The sequence below is a fragment of the Paroedura picta genome, chromosome 5, assembly GCF_049243985.1.
Source record: "Paroedura picta isolate Pp20150507F chromosome 5, Ppicta_v3.0, whole genome shotgun sequence".
Taxonomy (NCBI): domain Eukaryota; kingdom Metazoa; phylum Chordata; class Lepidosauria; order Squamata; family Gekkonidae; genus Paroedura; species Paroedura picta.
The window spans coordinates 64218364-64243389 of record NC_135373.1 but is presented as its reverse complement, the minus strand read 5'-3'; the positions used below and the strand labels follow the sequence as shown (position 1 = coordinate 64243389).

General features: G+C 43.1%; 1 protein-coding gene across 2 annotated transcripts; it reads right to left on the bottom strand.

The window, feature by feature from the left end:
- Positions 1-1722: 1722 nt before the first annotated feature.
- On the bottom strand, positions 1723-24892 carry PANX2 (pannexin 2). 2 transcript variants are annotated; one of them, XM_077338295.1, is made up of 3 exons: positions 23955-24892; positions 7389-8843; positions 1723-4541 (listed from the first exon to the last, which is right to left on the bottom strand). In XM_077338295.1, the coding sequence occupies exons 1-3, from the start codon at positions 24178-24180 to the stop codon at positions 4165-4167; spliced, it is 2058 nt and encodes a 685-aa protein (XP_077194410.1). In that variant the 5' UTR covers positions 24181-24892; the 3' UTR covers positions 1723-4164. The 2 variants fall into 2 exon arrangements, with proteins under 2 accessions (XP_077194410.1, XP_077194411.1); XM_077338296.1 differs by having other exon boundaries at positions 24579-24892.
- Between the last annotated feature and the right edge of the window lie 134 nt (positions 24893-25026).

Here is a 25026-nt window from a genome sequence, read left to right as displayed (position 1 = left end):
GGTGGGAGGAGCATCACAGATACTAATGGATGTTATAAAACAATGGGCTTGACTAATGTCTCAGTCTGACAGAGTTCTGGCCCTGCTTTAGTTAAAGTTACTTGAGGCTGCACCCTACCATGATTAAGAGAAAATTTGCCATGAATCACTTGACCTATAGTATCAGTAGCACGGTCCACTCACCCCCACCTTAAATACACACCGTCTAAACCCGTGCAGGTTTGCTTGGAAGGAAGTTCGGCTATGTCTGAATGCCTACATCCTCCTTCTTGAAAACCGGCTCCATTGCCAAACTGCTTTCCCCACTAAGAATTTTCTCCTAGTGTTCAATCCAAGTCTTGTAATTGAAGCCCATTGGATCTCATCTTGGCTTCTGGAGCTGTGAAGGACAAGGCTCAGGGTTGGATCCTGCCAGGCTTTTTTGCTCAGTCTCACCCAGCTCCACTTCTGAGTACAGCCCTTGATGGCCCCATGATCTCCAACACGGCTCTGGGGGCGATCAAGGAAACCCTGGCCTCCCTGGAATTATATTGTTTCCTGGAATTATATGGTCACTCACTCACTCAAAAAACTGTATTTTGTTCTTTTTGATATAAATATGGCTGCTGCACTAAAACCAATGGTTATTTTGCCGAGGATTTCAAAAGAAGCAGGATAGTAGTGCCTGGATTTCTGAGAGCCAGTCTGGTGTAGCAGTGAAGGTGTTACACTAAAATCTGGGAAATCCTGGTTCAAATCCCCACTGGGCGACTTTGGGCCTGTCACATTACTCTCAGTCTGACAGAGGCAGGCAATGGCAAACCACCTCCAAATGTCTCTTGCCTGGCAGCCAGACAATGCTAGAGTCTACCTCAGAGTAGTTTTCAGGTTCAAATGGAGAAGAGGGGAACAACGTTGGGTACTGCTTTGGGTCTCCACTGGGGAGAAAGGAGAAGTAAATACACACACAAATATATAATTGATGGACAGGAATGTTTAAAATCCAACCTATTATATCAACCTCACAAAATTATTCTCTCTATTCTCCAGCAGTCAGGACAGAAGGGCTGCTAACAAGTCCTGCTGCAATCTCCTTTGTATTTCAGCGCCACCCACCTTGGCAAGGATGAAGCAAAAAAGGTTAATAATTTCTGTCAAAACTGCAATTTTACAAACTCCTGCTAAGAAATAAAGACATGAACCATAAGAATAGTTTCCAATGGGTTTGGGGGAGTCTGCATAATTACCAGTAGCCAAGGGCAGTACAGATGAAACAGCAGCATTTCTCAGATTTTGAAGGGGCAGGTATACAACAAACAATGTAAGTGCTGTTTCAAAGCATGATAATGGGAAATCTCCCCTTCAGCCCTGCCAAATGAAAGACTAGCTTGAATCTTACCAGCTTTTCCACTGGAGACAGAGGGAGGGGGTCACCCCCTCCATCTACTGAAAAGCAGGTGCTGGGGATTGTGGAACTCATAGTGGGCAGAGTTAGAATATTTTTACCAAACTACAATTTCTTCCAGTTTTGCCCAGAAACTAGCACAATAAGCAAGCTCTTAATAGACTGGGAGTGGCCAAACAGTGGTTTTCCAGATGTCCTTGGTAATTGTAGTCGATGGATATCTGGAGAGCCAGTTTAGCCGCTCCTATTATAGACAATAACTTATGTCTCTCTTCCTTTTCCTCACAAATAGTTTTTGATAATGGGTAACAATTTCATTACAAAACAGGAGGCCCAAACAGTATTGAGAATATTTATTTGTTTTCAGTGCTGTTGTCAATAAATACTGGTGGCATATTATATCTAGGTAAGATAAATTAAAAACACTCAAGAAGCTACACCCATCATTTGTGCACTGTTGTGTTTCCACCATTGTGTAGAAATGCTGAGTTGATTCAGAGAAATTCTTGATTTGTTTTTGTTGCTTTTCTGTTGTTGTTTTAAAAAATCCCTTTCTTTTTCCCTTGGAAAAAATCAAGAACTGTTATTGCATGATACACTTTTAGTGTGCTTTGTAAGATCTACTCTAGTTATGCTTCTAAGAAACTCCACATATAAAGATTGTAGGAAGAAACAGGTTGTGGGGGTGTGCTTTGGGCCAACCCATATGACATCAATGTGACATACTGCAGATTTATGGGCCTTGCAGCATATGGCCTGGAGTCACACAGTGCTTAGAAGAACCTGTTTCGCAGTTCAATATGTTTCCCATTGACTTCAATGAGGCCACACCAAGTCTGCTTGATCAGGCTTTTCTACACATTGGATTACCACAGGTGAACACTGAAGGGCAATGGATTTAGTCAGAAGCAGCCTTGCAGGATCTACATGTCTGGAAATCGGTAGTAGTTCTACCACGTCTATGTCATTTGAGGAGCACTTCTTCACAGAGCAGCAAATATCCAGTTTGTATTAATAGATTTTGTATCAAACACAAGAGATCCTAAGTAAGCTTTCCTTATCATCTGTAGGCTTGTCTCTCCTGATGTGTTCTGCTGGGACAGCTTCAGTCATCTGAGCAAGGCCTTCTAGAGCTGCCATGGTACAAGCAGGAAACTGCTGCCTTTGCTGAAGAAGTGGCCCTACCTCGGCACCGGGGGGGGGGGTCCCCACATGATGTAAAATAGAATTGCTCACAAGGGTATTTTTATGAAGGAAAGAGCATGTAATTTAAATGTCTGCAGATTTTTTTCAGGTAGTTCTTATGGTGTGTAATTATTGCCAGTTCTTATTGTTGTGTTGTTTTTCAGTTAATCTACCGGGATGGTCTCCGAGAAAGGAGTATGAATGACGTAAATAAATAATCATACCAGTTCCAGACTATGGTCTGAAGGCACATTATATGGCAACTATGCAAAAGCTAAACTTAGCTTACGGACAATGGTTGGCTCAGATATGCAGAAGCCACAGACAGCACTATCCTTTTTACTGAATTGTACCACTCCAGTTTATGGGTAGGAGACTGTATGTCTGAATGCTTCATCCCCATGGAGTTAGGACATTAAAGAGAAGGCAAGGCCAATATTCTTCTCCCTGACATGCTAGCTTACCATATGCAGGAATTTTTTAAAATTAAAAAAAACCAAATATGCAAATCTGCCTGAAGTGAAATCATTTTGAACTGGATGGCATGGAGTGCTTTTTCAGAACATCACATTCTGCCAAGTGAAAATAAACCAAATTCATTGCAAGTTGGTGAACCAATACTGGACAAGGTTAACCTGTGGTAAGCTGAAGTACAGACAAGTCCTAAGCAAGTAAGCCTCCTCATCAACTCCATGACCAATGAGCAAATACTTGGTATTTTTAGCAGCACTGGAATATTCTTCACTTCAGTGAAGCACCTCAGCTAGCTTCTAGTCCATAGACATCATCCCACTGACAAAAATAAGATACTACAGGACAAACCCTGTGTCCTGCCTAAAATCTGACCAGACAAGCTATCTCATTCACAATAAAATATACTTAAAAAAATACTCTTTGTTTTCATCATCTGTTTCAGTACATACAAACATTCCATAGGGCAGGGCATAGCTCTTGGTATTGTCATTCGTAAGTGTGGCAGGCTGAGAGGTGTCTGCTTTCTTTGCATGGATGCTGGTGTGAGTCCAGTCGGCCCTCAGTCACTGGCACCTTCAAGACCTGTGAACCAAAACACAGCTTGCGCGCCACTTTATTGTATTATTATTCTATATTATTACCACTATGGTCACCTTTGAGACAAAATACTAATTGCTGTCTCTTGAAACAGAAGAATAATCATACAGGTGTGTGTGATTTGTTACTTTGCGTATTGAATTGGAGTGCCAAGGATATAAGTGCTTTGTTGAAAAAACGCTGTGCATCATGCTCCTAAGTGCTATTATATATTGGGATTGTTGTAATAGTCCACATTTAAATTCATGAAGCTACACCTAACACCTTTTGTGCTTACGATTCTTGATATACCATAATTTGGTTGGCGTTATCATAGTCGCTATATTTTGCAAGCTATTGATAGTGGTGATGAGGCTACCCTGCATGACCGATTTAAGAGTATTAGCGAAACCTATGGTCTGCATTTCAGCACTCCATGCTCATGCAGTGGATGGCATTGGTAGGGGGAGTATGGTTCACATTACAGCGGTACCAGGAGGTGGGCCCTTCAAGTTCAAGCATGTATCAGCACCAGCTTGAAGTCTTCAATATTCTATGGAGTTCACTATTGCTATTGGTTCATCAAAGGTTGCCAACATGATTTGCTTTGTGGAAGGTATGGAGATTATATCCCCTGCATCTGTTGGAGAGTGAATCCTATCATCTAAAGAATCGTCTATAAGGTCTGACACCTCTTCTTCATGATCTTCATATAGTGTTTTGATGTGCAGAAGAGGATGTGTGGGATTACAGTTTAGAGCAGCCACTGGTTCTGCCTTGGTGACCTGGCCCAGGGTAGTATGTGCTGCTGCAGCAGAAGTCGCTATGTGGTTGTGAGTGCACATGAGAAAAGTGCCTGTGGCTGGCACAGTCCTGCACGTGTCATGTGAGTAAAGGGAATCTTTTCCAGGAAGGGAAGAATCTGAAAGAGAAAAAAAATACACAGATTAAAGCGCCACCTAATGTGCATGCTTCCCAGAAATTCTCTGTGGAAGAAACTATCAGGTCACAGTATGCTTCATGGATGTACATTCTGACATGTCTGGGTATAATATCTATATTTTGCTTTATATTCTCACATCAATTTCTCTAGGTCACAGACCAATGTATTAAAGTCTCCATGTCCCTGAAGTGGTAGCTGTTTTCCAGAGCCAATACAGGAATCTATGGCTGGGGATCCCTTATCCTCTCCTGCATTTCTAGAGGGAAAAAAGCACTCATATTTCCTCACCCACCCATGATTGCCTCATTTTATTGTGCTGTTTTTAACCTAACATTTTTTTTTGTTTTAGTAAATGAAAACAATGTCACTATGGATTGATGGGTAAGGCCAAAATATAAAATGTGGTATTACTGATGCCAGATGGAGCTGAAGTCAGAATGTGCAGTTAAGAAGTATTCCTGAAATGCATAACATTGTATCTCCACTGGTATTAATAAAGTTACTCAGGAATAAGTGATTTGACTACTGATGTAAACAGGAAACTCTAATTTAATTAGCTTAACCACTTCTCTGGACCTCATCACACTTCCCAGGATTCTTTGGGGGAAGCTATGACAGATACGCATTTGTAGCCTAGACATATCTGAAATAACACTGGGAGATGACTGAGAATAATTCTGGAAATGATGCTAAAATGGAGAAAGCAAATATGACATACTCATACATCTGCTGTTTGAATTTCTTGGGCTTTCCTCCAGAAATGTAAAAGGAAGATACATGAGTCAACTGTATATCTATTCTGTGGCTCCTGCCAAATTGATTTATAAATATAGACTTTAATTACTTTTTCATATTTATTAGTTCATCTTGCATTGTTCATGCATGCTTATGTTAAAATCCTAAGGGGCATAAAAATTAAAATCATTGAGAGACATTTCTCTAATGTTCTCTATGTTGCAGTGCCATTGAGATTTATGATGTCAACTCACAGTCTCAGTTCTGAAACAAAAATTTACTGAAATATACAGCCATTAGCTATTGCTAATGAAAGAGACTAATAATCGACAATTCATACATGGCTTGAAGAATGAATTCACATGACTAGCTGCAATCTCATGTTGTTTTTCCAAACCACAATTCAAACTAACAGTTCAAAAGTGGTGGTACAGTCAGTCCCTCCACAAGACTGTATTATCTTCATTATCATGCAAGGAAATACTTTATCTGAAATTCTGCTAATATCCTCCACTCTCTCATGCTCATGTTTAAATTTATTACCTCGGATCAGGTAAGCTCTACAACTACTGGGAGGGCGGTATATAAATTGAAAAAATCTAGTGAGAGTTCAACTATCACAGGGTATGTGGAACACATAACTGCTGTGGGAATCCTTGGTCCTGGCTCCCTCCCTCTCTGTCAGAGACACACACGCGCACACACAGACTCCTTCCCCAACCCCCTTTCCTGTCCCCTCTCCTTCCTAGTCCCTGTCCCCTCACTCTCTGAAACACACACACAACTTTCCACCCACACTCCCCTCTTGCCTCTCCCATCTGCCTCTCCTTCCTGGTCCCTCCCTTCCTCCTTCCCTCACACACACACAACTATACACACCACCCACCCACACATCCGTCCCCTTCTCCCTCCTTACCTGTTGCAACGGATGTTCTACGGCCATCTGTTGGTGGTGCAGCAGAGATCCAAGGCCCACCTCTGAGCCTTGAAGCTCTGTTGGAAAGCCCAGGAAAGCCCTGCTCTCTGGAGGATGGGACTGGCCTGGGAAGATGGGCATCACCACAGCAGAACTCCAAGGCCCAACACCGTGCCTTGGAGCTCTGCTGGTGCCAGCCATGATGTCTCCCCTCTTCCTAGGCTAGCCCTGCTCTCTAGAGGGTGGGACAGGCCAGGGAAGACAGGCATCACCGTGGCAGAGCTCTGAAGCCCAGCAATGGGCCTTGGAGCTATGCTGGTGCCAGTCATGGCATCTCCCCTCTTCCCCAGCTGGCCCTGCTCTCCAGAGGGTGGGACCAGCTTGGGGAAATAGGTGCTGCAGCGGCAAAGATCTGAGCCTTGTAGCTCTATCGCTGCAGCCGCCATCTACTGGCCCGCTCCCCAAGGCGGAGTAATAGACGTCATGTCTGTTATCATTTCTGTTTTAGGGAGTGCATCAGTAGATGTGTTCCACATAAATAAAAATAAATAAACTGCAATGTATAGTTTATTCTATGTTAATTTTAAACCACTTTTTTTTCTTTTGCACTGTAGCTTCCAGATGAGCATGTAGAGAGGGGGAAACGTTAACCCTTTTGTCTGTTTTTAGGCCTTGGCTCTCCAAATTGTCTTGGCCACTTGCTCACTGAAAAGAACCCAGTCTGAACTGATTTTACTTAATGTATTTTTTCCCACTTGCATGTAAAAGCAGCATGGGGGAAGCTTTTTCGAGTAAGAAGACAACAAAGAGGAATGCGCTAAAGTTTCCTTTTCTCCCCATGCCATCCTCCTCATGTGGTTTCTGAATACAGAAGTCAGATATATTTGAAGATTCCAACCATGTTGAATTACTGATAATTCCTAGAGCTACCAAACTCCAGTTGTGGTGTAGAGTTCTTTCATCTCCAGACCAGTCCCCCTCGTAAAAAAAGCATCTCTGGAGGTTGGACTCTATGGCATCACAATTGTGCTGACCCACCTTCCCTCCCCAAACTCTGTCCTATCCCAAAATCTCCAGCAATTTACCAAACAGAGCTGGCAACTCTAATCATACCCATGTGAAAAGAAAACCCAATCTGGATAACAATTTTATAGTCATGAAACAAATCACTGTACCTTTGAGGGCAGAGGTGACACGCACTATGACTTTCTCTTCTTGATTTAAAAATCCACTCCCTTGACTTTTGGATGTTGCCATGGAGGTTATGGGCTGAATTTCTGGCTTGGGTTTTTTATTGCTGCTAAGTATATATGGATGAACATCTAAGGAAAAGTGCCTTGCGTGCTTCTTCTCATTTCCTGTGCTGGACAGAGTGTTTGAGTCTGTTTTAGGAGCAGATGATGGCTGAGAACTTTTGGAAGTGGTCTCTAGCAAAGGGGCAACCAGGCTGTCTGTGGCTGTTTTTCGACGGATTGGCTTAGGCTTCTCAGGCTTGTTGTTTTCAACCTTCATAATTGCCAGCTGCTCTTTGAAAGGCTGGGGAAGGGGATTGGTGCTGGGGATCCACTTCATTTTCTTACGAGGCCGCTTAATGATCAGTGGCTCATTGGGGTCAATGCCTGCAGGATCAATGCTTGGGTCTATGGTTTGTATCCCAGAATCACGCACGGTTGGTGTGACATCATGATTGGACTGCGCTAGTGCTGCAAGGAGCTGACGCACCACGTTGTCATACATCAAATCACTCTCATTGGTAATAAAGTCCAAGCGGTTCAGTGACTTGATATGGTCCCGATTTTCATTGCAGAACATAGCCAAGATATTAATATCACAGAACTGAGATTTCTGCCATTGCTTTTTTGTCTTGATGCCAACTTTGTTCAGTTTATCAAAGATGAAGTTGGATTTGCGGAAGATGAAAAGGTGAATTAAATTGATGAGAATAATTAAGTTCATGAAGCAAAGAAGAACAATGTCTACTGCTGCAATTATGCGCTGGAGCTGCACAGATGGCAGTTTACAGTTCACCCTAATGAGCAACTTTGAATTGGTGATTTTGTCCGGAGGCTCACCCAGCGCACAAGTGAACTCATTTTGTTTCTGAGTAGCATAATAGGTAGACAAATAGGTGATTGGAATGATGCTTAAGAATATGATGAACAAATGACGTGCAAGATACAGTTTGGCTAGGAAATTGCTGCGGCCTCTCCGTTCCAGGTATTTCTCAAACAAATTTTGCTCTGGACTCTTTTCCTTTTCGGCGTTCTCAATTATTTCTCTTTTCTCTCGCTCAGTGATCCCAGGGCCTTTGGACTGTATTTGCTTTTCTATTTTGGGTGCACGGCCTTCTGCTGCCCGATGGTAGCAATTATCTATTTCCTGGAGCAAAAAGTTAAGTTCAGAAGTCAGTCTGGTAGAGGCCAGGAATTCCCAGCCCAGTGCAGGAATGTACATAATACCAGCAAAAGCCAGCAGGGCATATGGAAGGAACTTATGCTCAAACAGGGAGGGCCAGTGGCTGGCATTTACTCCTGGCAAGGCATCTTTTAGTTCTGTCCAACAGTATCCTCTGGCATACAAGGCTTGGTCACGGGTGAAGTTGTGTGGTGTGTAACAGTATATTGGCTCCTCTGTATAACAGAGAGAAAAGTCACTGCTATGCATTTAACCTATAAAAGGAGCTCTGCAAAATTAGTTCTTCACACACTATATCAATTGTCATTGATTGTATACTCAAAACAAGCATCAAGTGCACAAAGTGGCATTGCTCCTATAATGCTAACATCTGCCTTCTCAATCCATACAATTAACAATAATTCCAGGTCACCTTAAATCCTGAAAAGCCAACAAACAGCATGGCACTGATAGACTGTGTGAGGTCTTGTCTGCATAAAACACAAATGGTCTGGTATGCACCATACTACACATATGCACATTTAATCATTCTTTCTAATAGCACCGGGTCTGGTATGTGTTGTGACTGTGAGAGCAGAATGGAGTGATTCATCAAGAAAGATGATCAAAAAGAGAGGAAATTTGTTTGCTCAAATCCTTAAGCATTCACAGAATCCCCAAAGGGTAAATATTAGAGGCTCTAGTGAGAGTTCCAAGTTGAACCCTCCCAAGATAATTCCTTGTTGCTAACCTGTAAGGTCTTCTTTAATAACAAGCTTCATGGCTGAGTGCCGGTCACAAAACAAGCTAATGAAGTGTGCTTCCACACGAAAGCTTATACCTTGAATGGCCTGAAAGGTGCCATTGGGTTCAAACTTAGTTCTGCTGTTTCAGACCAACACTGCTACATTTCTTTATTTACCTATCACAAAGTTAGAAAAAGGGGTCAATTTGAAGACAAGGCCAGTGTTGCTGCATTTCAGGGAACCGCCAGGTATGCAGGAAAATGAACCACTTCCACTACAAAGGCAGGTATGCATAACGACGAATTCCACTATTTAAAATGGCGTTTTTTCGTTCCGCAACCAATTTGCTACATAGATCCTGGTGCGGAATGGCCCTGGAATTTCCCCCCTATAAACAACAGATCCCAGCCTTGGAAAAGCCATTGGCCTTGAGGCACAGAGTCCCCTTTAGGTGTAACAGATGTGGATCTCTCCCCCTCCCCCCCTTTTCTAAAAGAACTGGAAATTTAGGAGGTCTCTAAAAAAGTAGGTACCATCTTAATCAGCCAGCAGTTACCAGAGGACTCAGAAAATCTTTCAGATTTGTTCATCACAAAAATACTGAAGAAATAAAACTGTCCACATTAGTAGTTAGTATTTCTCCAATATAAATTCCCTAAATAAATACGTTAAATCCAGTACTACTAATCAGAGGCACACATTGCTTCATTCAAACCTATACATTCTTGACCAAGTATAGCTAGGAAAATGTAAAGCAACATAAAGATGGATTCTAGAAAACATGGATTTATATATAAAGAGTACATAAAAAACAAAAAAATAGCCATTGTCAAAATTTCAATAGTTTGCCTCTCAACACAGAATTCCCTGGTGTTGATTCCATGTCATGTGGAAGTACTCATTTCCTGATAAATGCAAAGATCAGTGCATTTAGTGCTGAGGTTCAAACTTATTCTGTGGCACTGGGCAGTACTACAAGTCTGGATCTCTGACCTTTACCATAATAGATCTTGGAATGGGGGAAAAAACAAACAAACAAGAAAACAAACACTATGAGTTCACCTAGCAGGAAGAGCTATTGCTTCACATACGACAAAATCATAATGATGTAAATCATTTTTGATCCCTCTGAAGCCTCTCATGTACAAACCCAACAAAATGAGTGGCAAGTGAAGCGCACACACCCGTGAGACTGTGTTCCTCATACAGTACACCATTACAGATGTGTACTCAGAAAGAAATATCCTTTTAGCTTGAGTACATGGCTCCATGAATAAAAATATGACACAGCATGTGAATTATTAGATTTTTTATTGAATGAAAGGTGTGGTTCCAATGTTCCAGTAAATAGGATTTTAAAAGGATGGGGGGGGGGGATAAAAATTGTCCTGGATCCTCTTCTTTCTGGAAAATAAATTATAACAGATTAAAATAGTTTTAATATGCATATTTATTTGCTGCCAAGTAATCACATCAGCCTTTGTCAGGCAAGGAATTTTATAATATGTCAGCCAACTTGTCTTCTGAATGTCTTCCCTATGTTCCCAAACCAACTTTCTAACAATCAGGCCCCAAAGAGAGGTTCACAGCATCCATCCATGGATCTGACCTGTGGAAGACTAATGAGGTGATTTTAAAAAGTTGCAGGAGCCCAAGTCTAACTGGACCTGAAGTACAGCAAGATGAGGTCTCTTATTTTGACAACAACCTATGAGCTACTGATATACAGTTGATTCTTATTCTCCTTGGAACCTACTTATGTTCAGTATGCATGCTGGGGCCTGACTCTCATACTGCCTAAGCTTCATACTGAAATTTACTTATGAAATACATCCATACAGCCAGTGCTATTTTCAATCAACAGAAAATTTGATCCCTCATGTTCTCTTGTGATATCAATGCCTTGTTGAAAAATGTTGACATAAAGTCGGCAGTGATAACCTGTTATATTACTAATACGTTTTCCCCAATTTAATAAAATAATATTAATATTACCTCAGTGCTGTGATTCGAAATGTAGTTCACTAGAGTGCTACTGAATGGGTTAGTGCTATATGTTCAAGGAGTTAATACCTATTTAGTCTAGTTTGAAACAAAAGATTCCAAATCTTAAATAGATTTGTCATATTGTTAAAATTTCTATATGGCTGCTGCAGATGACTTTGAGGTACAGTAACTGCTTGGGCCTTTAGCTCAACAGGAAGCCTAATGAAAAGATCTGCTGATGGTGGACAAAACCTGCCCAATTTGTCTTGATGAAGCTTATCATGACTTTCCTTTTGGGAAAAAAAGGCAACGTTTACAAAAGGGAGCTTCTCCACCAGGCATTTGATTTTGGTCAATCTGAACCACTGCTTCCCATTGGCCCCCCAAGCCTCCTTCCGACAATCATTACATATCTGCCCAAAACACTGGGCCTTCAGTATGAATTGATTAATGTTTTCTAGTATTCTTCTATTTTACATTGTTTGTTGTTACCACATTACTATAACCTGAGATATTTGTATTGTTCCCGTTTCATGTAAATCGCCCTGAGCCTTCGTGGAGGGCAGTATATAAATAAAAAATAAATATTAATAACACAATATTTGGCATGTAACTTGGCTTGCTGGCTTGAATCAGCTTTCTGAATGCTCTGAGGTGTTCTCTGTATTTGCGCATCCATGTTTTCTACTCTATGTCAGCTAAATGGTTCCTCTGATGATCTGTTCTCCAGAGGCCCCTCATATCCTGAAGCTGTCTCTGTCTTTCAAATGAAATTAAAATGCTCACGATAATAGTTTTGCTAGTGAGACTGGAGTTGCTTGCAAGGGGTAAGACTGCCCATGTAGCTTCTGTAGGGTTGTCAAGAGGCCTTGGAGAAAAATGTGATGTACATTAAGTAAAAGCTTAATTTGTGGGAAAGGGCACCTGGAGCCTTTCATGACATGGAGGGAAATAACAGCCCTTTAAGCTTCAATTAAAGGGACAAGGTACTTTTCTCCAGATTTATCAACATCCCTAGGGTTCTGTTTTGGGGTTACTGAAGGGGCATAGATTACAAAATAGTTCCCCTGTAGCCAGTGGGGCTGCATACTGGGGTACATGTTCAAAGGTCCAGCTCACAGCTTTGGCAACCCCTACAACACCAAAAGCAGACTTATTGTCATATTCATAATATACATTACTATCCAAAGGGTGTGGGCATAAGATCATTAATTCTAAAAGTACCTTAGTGGTACAATTGCCTTTGTGTTTCAAGTGGTGTTTCAGATTGTCCTTGTTGCTCTTTCTGTGTGTGTTTTTAACAAACTAGATTTATTTGCAGATATGGGGTTCACTTGAATTTGAAAGTCAAGTCTAATTAGGGTTATACTAATTTTGAAGTTTTTTAATCTAAGGGGGCCAGACAATTACTAGATGTATAGATATGAAGAACAACAAAATGAATATTCATTTGGACTTAGTTTTTATATCTCAAAAACTGAATTTTGAAAAAAGAAATATATATAATTAGTCTGTAGTATAATTCCCATATCCAAAATTACTTTTAATCTTTACTTTTGCGGGGGACAGCTGTGTTTAACTCTCCACCCCTTAAACAATTAGAAAAAGATTCTAAATATAGTAAATATCAAAGCTAGAGCTATCATCCAGCTGGCAGAGCCCCAATCAAACTTGTTTTGATCACACTATAGTCCTTTCACAAATGTCTGTTCCAATCCAAAAATTAGTTGTTCCAAAAGTCTTGACACATTACAATGTTAACAGAAAGTCATTTTACTTATCCAGAGAATCTGAAGAAGATAGTGGTATATATTTATTATCAAGTACAAGTTCTTACAGACTCCTCCTCAGGCAGAGTTTGAATGGTGTAGTTGTTAAGAGTGGTGGACTTGGATCTGAGAGATGCAGACTAAAACCTCCATGCTGTCATTGAAGCTTGTTAGAAGAAGTTGGTTTTAACCCCGCTTTTCACTACTTGAAGGAATCTCAAACCAGCTTATATTACCTTCTCCTCATCTTCCAATAACAGACACCTTGTGAGGTAGGTGTGAGGCAGAGAGAGCTCTGGTCAAGGAAAGATGTAGCTAGTAGATGAAAAAAAGACCAACTCTGGATTGTTTGTGATGAAAATTCCCTTGGTTTATTCTCGAGCTCATGAACATTCTTCCTCTCTTTGTGCATGAGATTGAGGACTTCCTGTGGTAGCAAATCTTGTATGATGCAGTTGGCTGTGATGTTCAAATCTGGTTTAGATGCCTTGTTCATGAGCAAGAAAAAGAATTGTCGTACTGGCTGCATTGGGCTGCTACAACTATCTGTGACTTTCAAAAGGAGGACCTTGGCAGGTATAGCTGAGTGGGGTTTCCTTTTCAATTTAAATGTACAGGGTTATTACTAATTGTTTTATTAAACTGGCTGTCAGCTGCCCTGTATCCATGGGCTGAATTCTGACTAAATTTTCCCCTAATGAAAGGAGAAGTATAGTTTCTGCCAACTCCCCTTCCTTCTACAGACTCCCGATTTGCCCCTCCTGCCATTCTTGAGGCTCCCTGTTGCAGGTGGATGACAGAAGAGTTCTGTTCTGCTGCCGGAAGCACTCTCCATTTGTCTTGTTCCAAACCACATGTTTGGAACAACAGAAATATTGCAAATAAACAAGCAATATTGTATCCTCAGGGGGTGGAAAGGATGCAACACCTCCCATTTCCTCCTATGGCACTTAAAAAACAATCTCCAGCAGATGTCTCATTCAGCCAAGTTCAACACTTAGGCCTTTTTCAAATTGCCTTTGTAGTCTATTTTAGTAACTGGTTGCTAAATGGATTTTTGGGGTCATTTCAGACAGACCTATTTTAGAAACTGGCTGCTAACAGAATTTATTTACCTGTTCACACAAACTCACTTGCACTGGGTTAGCAAAGCATAGTTGAGCTATTTTTGAGGGAAACTGCATTCTTCTATTTTCTATCCTTTCACTGTACTTCTGAATCATTGTGGTGTACTGTTTAAACTGTTCAAAACTCTTTCTCCCCCCCCCCGCCCTTTTTTTGCAGCGTGATCTTCCATGGACTTTTGTTTGGAACAGTCTAATTTGAATGCTATAGTGCTAAACCAATACAGCACTTCAGTGTGATAGCGACATTGCTGAGATGTCCCCTGACTCCATTAAGCCCTACTGTTTTAGCGTTGGCTGACTGCTCATTGTGTGTGTGTCTGTATCTGGAGAAAGGAAAGAGGTTTATCCATGATTTTCAATTGAAGCAGCATTAACATGTGTGCACTGCTTCATGTTTATGGTTCTGCGGCCTCCTTGGAACTTGGCACAAGCACATGGGAACATGTGTGTGGCTCTGGGTTAGGACACAGAGTTTTAAATGGAGTCTCTTTCAGGAAGGCACTGTTGCGTTTCATCTTAGCTACACAATTAATAATGCAACTCTACAGAGTTATTCCAGTCTGAATCCTTTATTTTCAGTGGGCTTAGACTGGACTAAGTATACACAGGATTGCATTGACAGGTGAATTACTAAATGAAGACTAAAAATAAAATGTGTTTCACCAGCAAAGAAAACTCATGATTACGCTGTGTACATACATGCAAGGCAGGGCTGCATGTTGGGAGTTCTTAGAACAGAGCTCATGTTTTTTTTTTACGTATTATTTTGGGGTAGAGGGGGGCTCATTCAAACTGAGCATGAGGGGTGACATGGACTAAGCCCCCCCCCAAACAGAATATTTACCTTTACTGAAACAGCCCCATGGAGCCCCTGTTTGCCCTACTGGGGAAACACACAGGTCTTGATAAGGATAAATAGTGGCTACCAAGGATTGTTTCAAATAAGGACAAATGGCTGACCTATCCAGCAGAGGATCTAAATCTTCCATCCTCTCATGCTACGATTTCATGTAGAAGTGGTTACTGAACATCTGAAAATAAAATTTAAAGCAAATCTGGTAGCTTGGTTCACAGAATTCTCCATTTCATTGTATCTGAACCCATGTAGACAGGCACATTTTAGTCATACAAAGTATTTTCTTTCACACAGGGTTTCTGTGGATAAAGTATTCTGCAGATACATAATCATAAAGCCATGTGGTATAGGTTTTACTGGGCTGTAGAGTCTCAAACTGAATGATTTCACTTTGGAAGGAATTGTTTTCCAAATTCCTCCACATATATAAATGCAGTATTTAAACAAAGAAGCCAGCCTAGAACCCTCCTCTTAAATTTGACTGTGAAAGGAGATGTTTTAATACAGGGGAACAAGTCAGACAAAGGAGACTCTCCCATTTCAGTATGAAGGGGCATGATCCAACAATAGTAATACATCAGCACCGTGAAATTATGCATTATGCAAAAGCAATGGATAAAAGCCAGCATAATCTGGCAGCGGTTAAAAGAAAGAAAGAAAAACTACCCTGGCTTATGCTTTTATGGATGACTGGGAGCACACAGTTTGTTAGTCACTAAAATTCCTACGTACCACTGCCCTGAGGTGCGTGTGCCTTAACTTTGGAGTACATTAGCAAAGGACTTTAATTAATAATGCTGCTCAGAGACACAAACAGGGAGACTCAAAGGACATCAGAAAGAAAACCTCAAACCCTTGCATATCATGTACAGCAGAATGGAAACATGCCAGACAGATTATGAACCAAGGCTTAAAACAAGAAACTTGGTCAGACTGTCCTCTCCATCACTTCCTTGTGAGACTTCGGTAACAGATACAAGATTGAAGGCAGAACTACCTAACTCCTGAGACAAGAGAAACAACAGTTCATTTGATTCAGGTGGGTAGGTCCAGATGAGTTTACTTTGGTATAAAGGAATCATCATCATCATCATTACAAATAAATGAGACAAGTAAGCTGAAGTATGTAGCTCTGAGTAAACTGCACACTAACTGCCCTCTAGTTTTTAAAAGTGGCATTTGGGCACATTTTGGGACAAGGACTGGTATTTGAAATATTTTGTAGATAATATCATCACTTTGGACACATTCAGCACACAATGATATACACTTTTAAACCATCTTAAAAAGCATCCCTAAAGGTAAAGGTAACCCCTGTGCAAGCACTGGGTCATGTCTGACCATTGGGGTGAGGCCCTCTAGCGTTTTCATGGCAGACTCAATACAGGGTGGTTTGCCAGTGCCTTCCCCAGTCATTACCATTTTACCCCCCCAGCAAGCTGGGTACTCATTTTACCGACCTCGGAAGGATGGAAGACTGAGTCAACCTTGAGTCGGCTGCTGGGATTGAACTCCCAGCCTCATGGGCAGAGCTTTCAGACTGCATGTCTGCTGCCTTACCACTCTGCGCCACAAGAGACTCTATAATCTTTTGAAATCTTTTGTAGATAATATCACTTTGGACACATTCAGCACACAATGATATACACTTTTAAACAATCTTAAAAAGCATCCCTAGAATGCTGTAATTTCACATCAGTTGAATGATGAAGATAATGACCCTTCCCCTTCTCTCTTATGACAGATGTGCTGAGGAAACCCCCCCCCCACTCCTTCCCTGGAATTAATCTCAAGATGAATCACTGATCTTGTGAGCCTCAAAAGCCCAGACTGGCATGGACAGAGGTGAGAAATTTCAAGCCAGGTTCAGAGATCACTGCCATAGCAACACTGGAAATAGAGAAATGAGTAGAATGCACTTGAGCAAGAAACACAAGTCATGAAAGGATTTGTATGTTACCTAATTGTGCAATAAGGTCCACATTCTTCTGGATTTTTGTACTTGGCCAGAGCACAGGTAAACATTTTTAGCTGTCTGTTTTCTCATTTATGAAAACCATCATAGGAACAATAAATGCATATCAGATGAGTAGGCTTAGAAGCTTTATGCAGAAAAATCTTTGGAAGGCTGATCTATGATTTTTATCATGCATTTACTCAGGGAAGGGGAAAATGTTCTTACCTTCTCGATTTTATCTTAATAACTTTGTGAGGCAAATTAGACTGAGAAGAGTTGGTTTTTATACCTCACTTTTCACTACCAGGTGGAGTCTCATAGTGGCTTAATATCGCCTTTCCTTCCTCTCCCCACAACAGGCACCCTTGAGAGAGGTGGGGCTGAGACAGCACTGACAAGCGTGCTGTGGGAGAACAGCATTAGCAAACTGTAATTAGCCCAAGGTCACCCAGTGGGCTACATGTGGAGGAGTAGAGAATCAACTCTGGCTTGTCAGATTAGAAAATGCCATTCTTAACCACTACTCCCAACTGGCCTGAGATCACCTGGTAAACTTTGTGACTCAATGAGGATCTGAACCCAGGTTGCCCCAGAACAAGAACAAGATTACACTTTCCTGAATTTTGAAACCCCTTCACTCTGGACCCATGTTTAAAAAAAAAAAAACTTTCACGTCACCTTTCCATATTCTACATGCACAATCAGTTCATTAAGAGGCATGGGCATGTTAGGCATTATAGATGTCATTTGTGACCTAAGAGATCACCTTGGGAATGGCCTTGTGGCTGTGCTCTGCAGGCCAAGATTGGTACTTGTAGGGAATATTGCAGGGATGCTTGTCTGTCACAGCCACAGTCTCCTGACCTACAGTTATTTGTCTAAGCAGGCCCTGAAAGTCCAGGAATAAACTTTCTTGGGAAAGAATACTGCTGGGGGGGGGGGGGACAGGAAAGATATGCAATTCTAAAACCTTACACAGAAGAACTGAGGGATCCAACCCACTGGTATGGATGCAGGTGTTAATGGTGGGAATGAAAAAAACCGGGACAATGAATTTGGATTATCATGGCATTTTGATATCTATTCACTTTTGTTGAATGGATTTTTGGCCATATTGAAATATATAAACTAGCAACTGGCATAATAAAATATTTATTTCTCAGAGCTGCCACAGATACAGAAGAGTAATTAATAATGAAGTCCTGGTAAACAACTAGATAAAAACAAAGAAAGGAATAGCCTTTTCATAGCTTATTAGATGAATTATTCAGCTCATAAAACAAGCATGTGTCAATATTTTTTGTCTGCCTATAAAGCAATACTAATTTGGGTCCACATATGATGTTTCAATATTTGACCACAGCTGTTTACATAATTAATTGCTATTTTTGCTACCTTTCCTCTTTTAAATTAAGATATTAATGACTTGGCTCACTGAAGCAATAAATGCCCATGGTCACTTTTACCTTAGGAAATCTTCATACCGAAAGCTAAATTCAAAAGTTGTTCTATAACTTTTTTAAAAAGGTAATGTATTCTTCACTCTACAGAATCCTTGGAAACTGCAAATGATTAAGCATCACTTCTGCAACTATGCCACAACAGTGAAGCCACAAACTGAGACTTTAGAGTCTCATCTACACTCAGAAGCGCAGGGGTAGTCAAACTGCGGCCCTCCACATGTCCATGGATTACAATTCCCATGAGCCCCTGCCAGTGTTCATGGGAATTGTAGTCCATGGACATCTGGAGGGCTGCAGTTTGACTACCCCTGCAGCAAAGAGTCCAACAGCTAGAAAGTTACTACCTTGGACCAAAGCCTGTAACATCCGTACTGATTTGGGTGCAATTATTCACCGCTTCATCCAAAAAGAAGGACAATTAGAAAAAGATTAGAATAGATTTACTGCTATTTTATGCTAGTTAATTTTTCTTTAAGCTTTCAGTTGTCTACAAAAAAGTGAGTGGGATACAGAGCCATTTTTCGTCACAGCATGATCTGACAATGTTGCTTATATTAAACTATTTTTCCTTTCAATACATTGTTAACACTGCTTTTATCCTTTTGGATTTCTACAGTATGATTCATACTGGGTTTAGAATAAAGAATCTTCTGCAGGAGTTGTGTGGCTCCCTTAAGTTACATAAGAGGGGACTACAAGGGCTGGTCCAGTCCAGGGTGGAAGAGCCATTCAGGATGTAGGAAATGTGACTGCCAGTCAGTGTGAGCCTTGTGTGGTCTATGGAAGGGGGCTGCTGTCTACGGTTGGCTGTGCCTGGCTCAGCAGGGAGGCAGCCGGCATCCAACCGAGTTGAGCAAGGTGCAGGTCTGGCTGGATCCTTCTCTCTCCCTGTGTGCATGCCCATAAATAAAAGTAATAAAGATGAAAAAGGGATTGTGGTGCTCTTAAGAGAGCACAAGCAGCAACCAACTAACTGCTGTGCAGGCAGGGCCAAGACTGGGACTTGAAAGAGAAGACTGTCCCCCAAAAAATCACAAAAGATCAGTGACCCTGCTTGCCTCTAAGGAGGAACTTTCCCCCACAAGTCCAGACTGCCCCATCCTGGACCACTAGAGAATTTTAACTTCTTTTTGGAAGCTTTCTTTCATTTATTAAGAAGAAGAGTTGTTATTTATATCCTGTTGTTTTGGGGTTTTTTGCTGCTCAAAGGAGCCTCAAACTGGCTTACAATCACCTTCCCTTCCTCTCCCCCAACAAACACCCCGTGAGGTATGTGCAATGGAGAGAGTTTTGAGAGAACAGTGACTGCCCCAAGATTACCCAACTGGCTGCTTGCGGAGGAATGGGGAATTAAACCCAGCTCTCCAGATTAGAGGCTGCTGCTCTTAAACACAACACCACACGGGCTCTCAGGACCCATTCATTGTTAGTATTAGACCGTGAGTAAAGGGAGGAAAAGTGCAGTAAAAGTGCTACACTCAATATGCCAGCAAATTTGGAAAACTCAACAATGGCCACAGGATTGGAAAAGGTCAGTTTACATTCCAATCCCAAAGAAGGGCAATGCCAAAGAATGTTCAAACTACCGCACCATCGCACTAATTTCTCATGCTAGCAAAGTTATGCTCAAAATCCTACAAGCTAGGCTCCAGCAATATGTGGACCGAGAACTTCCAGAAGTACAGGCAGGATTTCGAAGAGGCAGAGGAACTAGAGATCAAATTGCCAACATACGCTGGATCATGGAGAAAGCTAGGGAGTACCAGAAGAACGTCTACTTCTGCTTCATTGACTATGCTAAAGCCTTTGATTGTGTGGAGCACAACAAATTGTGGCAAGTTCTTAAAGAGATGGGAATACCAGAGCATCTTATTTGTCTCTTGAGAAATTTATATGCAGGTCAAGAAGCAACAGTGAGAACTGAACATGGAATCACTGACTGGTTCAAAATTGAGAAAGGAGTTCGGCAAGGCTGTATACTGTTGCCTTGCCTATTTAACTTGTATGCAGAGCACATCATGAGAAATGCGGGATTAGAGGAGTCACAAATTGGGATCAAGATTGCAGGGAGAAATATCAACAACCTCAGATATGCAGATGATACCACTCTAATGGCAGAAAGTGAAGAGGAACTAAAGAGCCTGTTGATGCGGGTGAAGGAGGAGAGTGCAAAAGTTGGCTTGAAACTCAACATCAAGAAAACAAAGATCATGGCATCCGGCCCTCTCAATTCCTGGCAAATAGAAGGGGAAGAAATGGAGATAGTGACAGATTTTATTTTCCTGGGCTCCAAGATCACTGCAGATGTGGACTGCAGCAAAGAAATTAAAAGACGCTTGCTCCTGGGGAGGAAAGCTATGGCAAATCTAGACAGCATCCTAAAAAGCAGAGACATCACCCTGCCAACAAAAGTGCGTTTAGTCAAGGCTATGGTCTTCCCAGTTGCAATGTATGACTGCGAAAGTTGGACCATAAGGAAGGCCGAGCGTCAAAGAATTGAGGCTTTTGAACTCTGGTGCTGGAGAAGACTCTTGCGAGTCCCTTGGACTTCAAGGCGAACAAACCAGTCAGTCCTAGAGGAGATCAGCCCTGACTGCTCTTTAGAAGGCCAGATCCTGAAGATGAAACTCAAATATTTTGGCCACCTCATGAGAAGGAAGGACTCCCTGGAGAAGAGCCTAATGCTGGGAGAGATCGAGGGCAAAAGAAGAAGGGGACGACAGAGAATGAGGTGGCTGGATGGAGTCACTGAAGCAGTAGGTGCAAACTTAAATGGACTCCGGGGAATGGTAGAGGACAGGAAGGCCTGGAGGATCATTGTCCATGGGGTCACGATGGGTCGGACACGACTTCGCACATAACAACAACAACAAAGGGAGGAATCACTGGCTACTGAAAAAAATTGTACAAGCAGAAGCAGATTAGGCACACAGCACCCAGCAACTCCCTCAGAAGCTGAAAGTCGTGGGAGAGGGCTGCAGTAGTGGGGAAAATCAGGCCAGAAAACCTCTTTTTCCTCTTATGCCAGTAGAATGTCAACAGGATACAACCCATTGTATTTTAAGACTGATAAGGACTAGAAGGGAATTAAAATCATTTCAAAGTTAACTGAACTAAAAAACACACAGTCTGTCTTCTGTTTCAAAAACTGGGTCAGCCCTTTAATATAGACATACACATGGGTGTTAGCTGCATCACAGTCCCAGTCCCTTTTTTATTCATAACATCAGCATTTCCAAAATGGATAAGCCAGGTTTTCAAAGGGGAAAAGAAAACAGGCATGGTACTATCCATTATTCAAATAATTTCTGTTGGCATAAGAATATGCATCCTAGCTATATAGAAGTTTCCAGCTTGTGATCTTGCAGGCTAGGGTCAGTTTAAGGATTCACAGGGCCTTAGCAAAGTACAAGTGGCACTGTTACTTGTGCTACAACAGTGGGGCACCCTTCCCAGGGGCAGCTGGAACTTTGGAAGCACTGCTAGCTTCTTTTTTCCCTTCTTGTGGTCTGCAAACTGCATAAATATGAAGACCCCCCCCCCTAACAATCACAAGGGGCCTGTAGCACATACTACATCTGCTGCTAGGATAAACCATCTCTGACTACACCAACAGGAATAACCTCAGCAGAAGACTCCACAATACCTTCTTCCTCTCCACACACAATACTAAAAAGGATTAAAGAAAACAACTCATGGTGCAGAATTCCTCCCGCCTAAACTAACTGAAACACATGGCCTTAAGAGTGAAGTAGGTCTGTCCTAGGCTGCTTCCACATATGGATTTCTTCCTGTGTGGCCTGCAAGACACCCCTGCTGTATTGGGGAGCAACCACACAATAAATCTGAATTATTTTTTAAAATGTTGAAATTCAGAAATATGCTGAATTTTTTAAATTATAACAACAACAACAAAGTTTGCTTTGCTGTCTCCTCTCATAGAGGTGGTGATTCTCCAGAACTCCTAATATATGTTGTTAAAGGTACCACTGAACTTCTACTCCTAGAATAGTCTCACTGGAGTGGTATTCCAGGATCACGTACCACCTCAGACTGTGCCAGTGAGTGGGAGGGCATGCATAATTGAATGTTACAGACCAGGAATAAAATTCTTGCATGCATAAAACATCAGTGTCCTGAATCACTGAGTTACCTTGTGCATCACTGTGTATCCTGACTGGCAGACCTCAAGGTCTCTGGCAAAGAAGAGTCTATCTCAAGGGTAGTCAAACTGCGGCCCTCCAGATGTCCATTGACTACAATTCCCATGAGCCCCTGCCAGCAACTTTATCTATATCTTTTCCCCTGGCTCCATCCCATTTGGGGGGGGGGGATGTGAACTGCATAACAGCAATGAAATCAAGGTCATGGATTTCAAGGAAAATAATTGCTCCTTTCCCGCCAAAGTGTATATATCCAGTGACAGATCACAACTGCTCCCAGGAGAAGGTGGGTTAGATCCCGACTAAACTGGTAACTGCTGCTAATTCCCTCTTCCTGCTGCAGCCCCCCTCCCCCCACAGAGGAGCATTTCTTGATGATCAGTGGGCTGCTGTAGGAAAGGGGAGACACAAAAGTGCTACTCACACACTGGAAAAAATTAGGTTGGGTTCAGCCCAATGCATGTCATGCAAGTGGTGCTGGACAGTGTGAATAACAAAGCCAAAGCTGTCCTTCCACATTTTCTGTGGGAGTTGCTGTAAACTGAAACCACTGGTCCTAAGGTGATTTTATGATACAATTTCATCTCCTCTCCCATAGGACTCCAGGCTGATGCTACACGTGCTCCTCACTCTCTCTAGTTTACCATCCCTTCTGCAAACTTGTTATTCCCCTCTCTGATGTAGCTCTATCCCGATGGCAATTTTAGAAGGTCTGTCCAGGGCCCACTATGAGAGAGACAGGAGTGTGTGTATGTGCGTGTGGGCTTGGTGAGGTGTTCAAGGCAGAGCTGAGGTTTGAACTGATGTCCTTCTGTTTCGTCACTTAAGCTGGTGTCCTATATGAAGTCTATGGCATGACATCTATGGTCTGGCACATCTTTTTAACAATTAAATGCCAAATAACCTGCTGGTCTTTTAACAGTTCCACCACTGGGGGGATATGCACTGGGGGATTATCCATCACTGGCTCTTGATAGCAGCAATGGGGAACAGCTTCACTGGCTGGTTCTCCACTCCTCAGTCAGCTTTTAAGAGCTACTCAGTCAACTGGCCACCCAGACTGCCCAGGAGCTTCACCTGCCAGACTTCCTCCTGTCCCTCACTCACTCCTTAACAGGTGCGTGATTGAGAGCATTTCAACAGGCAGCAACAACGGGAACAGCTGGCTCTGGAGGGATGGGCAGAATTTCAACAGGTAGCGCAGAAGCCCCGCGGCCTCGGCCTATTCCTCCGCCTCAGAGCAAGCAGGGGAGGGGGGAGGGGGGAGCGGGGAGCCTTACCGGCGAAGTTCTTGGTGAAGACCAGCGTGACCAGGAGGATGGGGATGAGGACGGTGCCGATGGTGACGACACGGTCGAAGGGCAGTTCCAGCTTGAGCTGCAGCAGCAGCGCGGCCAGCGAGCCGGCCTTGTCGTCCTGCGCCCCCGGCAGGATCAGCTCCTTGAGTTTCTCCCCAGCCAGCAGCGCCGTTGCCATGTCGGGATGGTTGTCGATGATGTGTTGCATAAGCGTCGGCGGGGCGGCTTTCGCTCAGCAGCGGGCCAGCGGGGAGGCGGGGAGCCGGCTAGAGTCCTCGGAGGAGAGCCAGCAGCCGCCACCGGCCAGGGAGCCTTACACGTGCCGCCCGGCGCCGCAGACGCCACCCTCTTCCTCCGCCAGAGCCCCGTCCCCGGCGACACTGCGGCAAGGGGGCCGCGAGGTCGCCCTCGAGAGCAGCCGGCCAGCCTCCCCCCGCACTGGCAGTGAGGACGCGGCGGCGAGCAGGAGGGCGACCCCCGGCCCCCGCCCTCCCCCGCAACTGCACCCAGCGGCAGAACGCGAGGCGGCTCAGTCCAGACCGGGGGGGAGGGGGGAAGAATCCGAATCTGGCGCTGGAAAGGAAGCGAGAAGAGTTCCCCCTTTACCTGAATGAAGTTATTTTACGCGCCGGGAGGCGCGGGCGGGCGGGCGGAAGGTGTCTCCGCTGATCCGAAACCGGAAAAGTAAAAGGATGACTCTGCAAAACACACACGCATGGAGACAGCGGGGTGGAAAGACGCCCTCATGTGTCGGGCCCCCTCGGTCCTGAAGGAAGCCGAGATCACGCAGTCCTCCCCCAACCCCGGCAGAGAAGGCAGGGGCTATTTGTTTGCAGCTAATGGTCCCGGCGCTTGGCGGGCATCTTCCGCCTGCAGCAGCAGCAGCAGCAGCAGGCGTCGGAACGCGCCACGCAATACGAGAAGGGGTCGCTGCAACAACGGGGGGGGGGGGGGGGGGGAGGGAAGGAATGGCTGGCATGTAGTCGAGAGGTCCTTTCAGGTCTCCGGTTAAACATCTGGGAATCGGGGGGGGGGGGGAGGGGAGGCTTGCACC

What these genes read in the sequence shown, in the direction of transcription:
- PANX2 (XM_077338295.1), bottom strand. Translation starts at nt 24,180, where the DNA reads ATGCAACACATCATCGACAACCATCCCGACATGGCAACGGCGCTGCTG. An exon ending in CTTCACCAAGAACTTCGCCG is followed by an intron (nt 8,844 to 23,954) that starts GTAAGGCTCCCC and finishes TCTGTTATACAG; the next exon opens with AGGAGCCAATATACTGTTAC. An exon ending in TGTCACCTCTGCCCTCAAAG is followed by an intron (nt 4,542 to 7,388) that starts GTACAGTGATTT and finishes TTTCTCTTTCAG; the next exon opens with ATTCTTCCCTTCCTGGAAAA.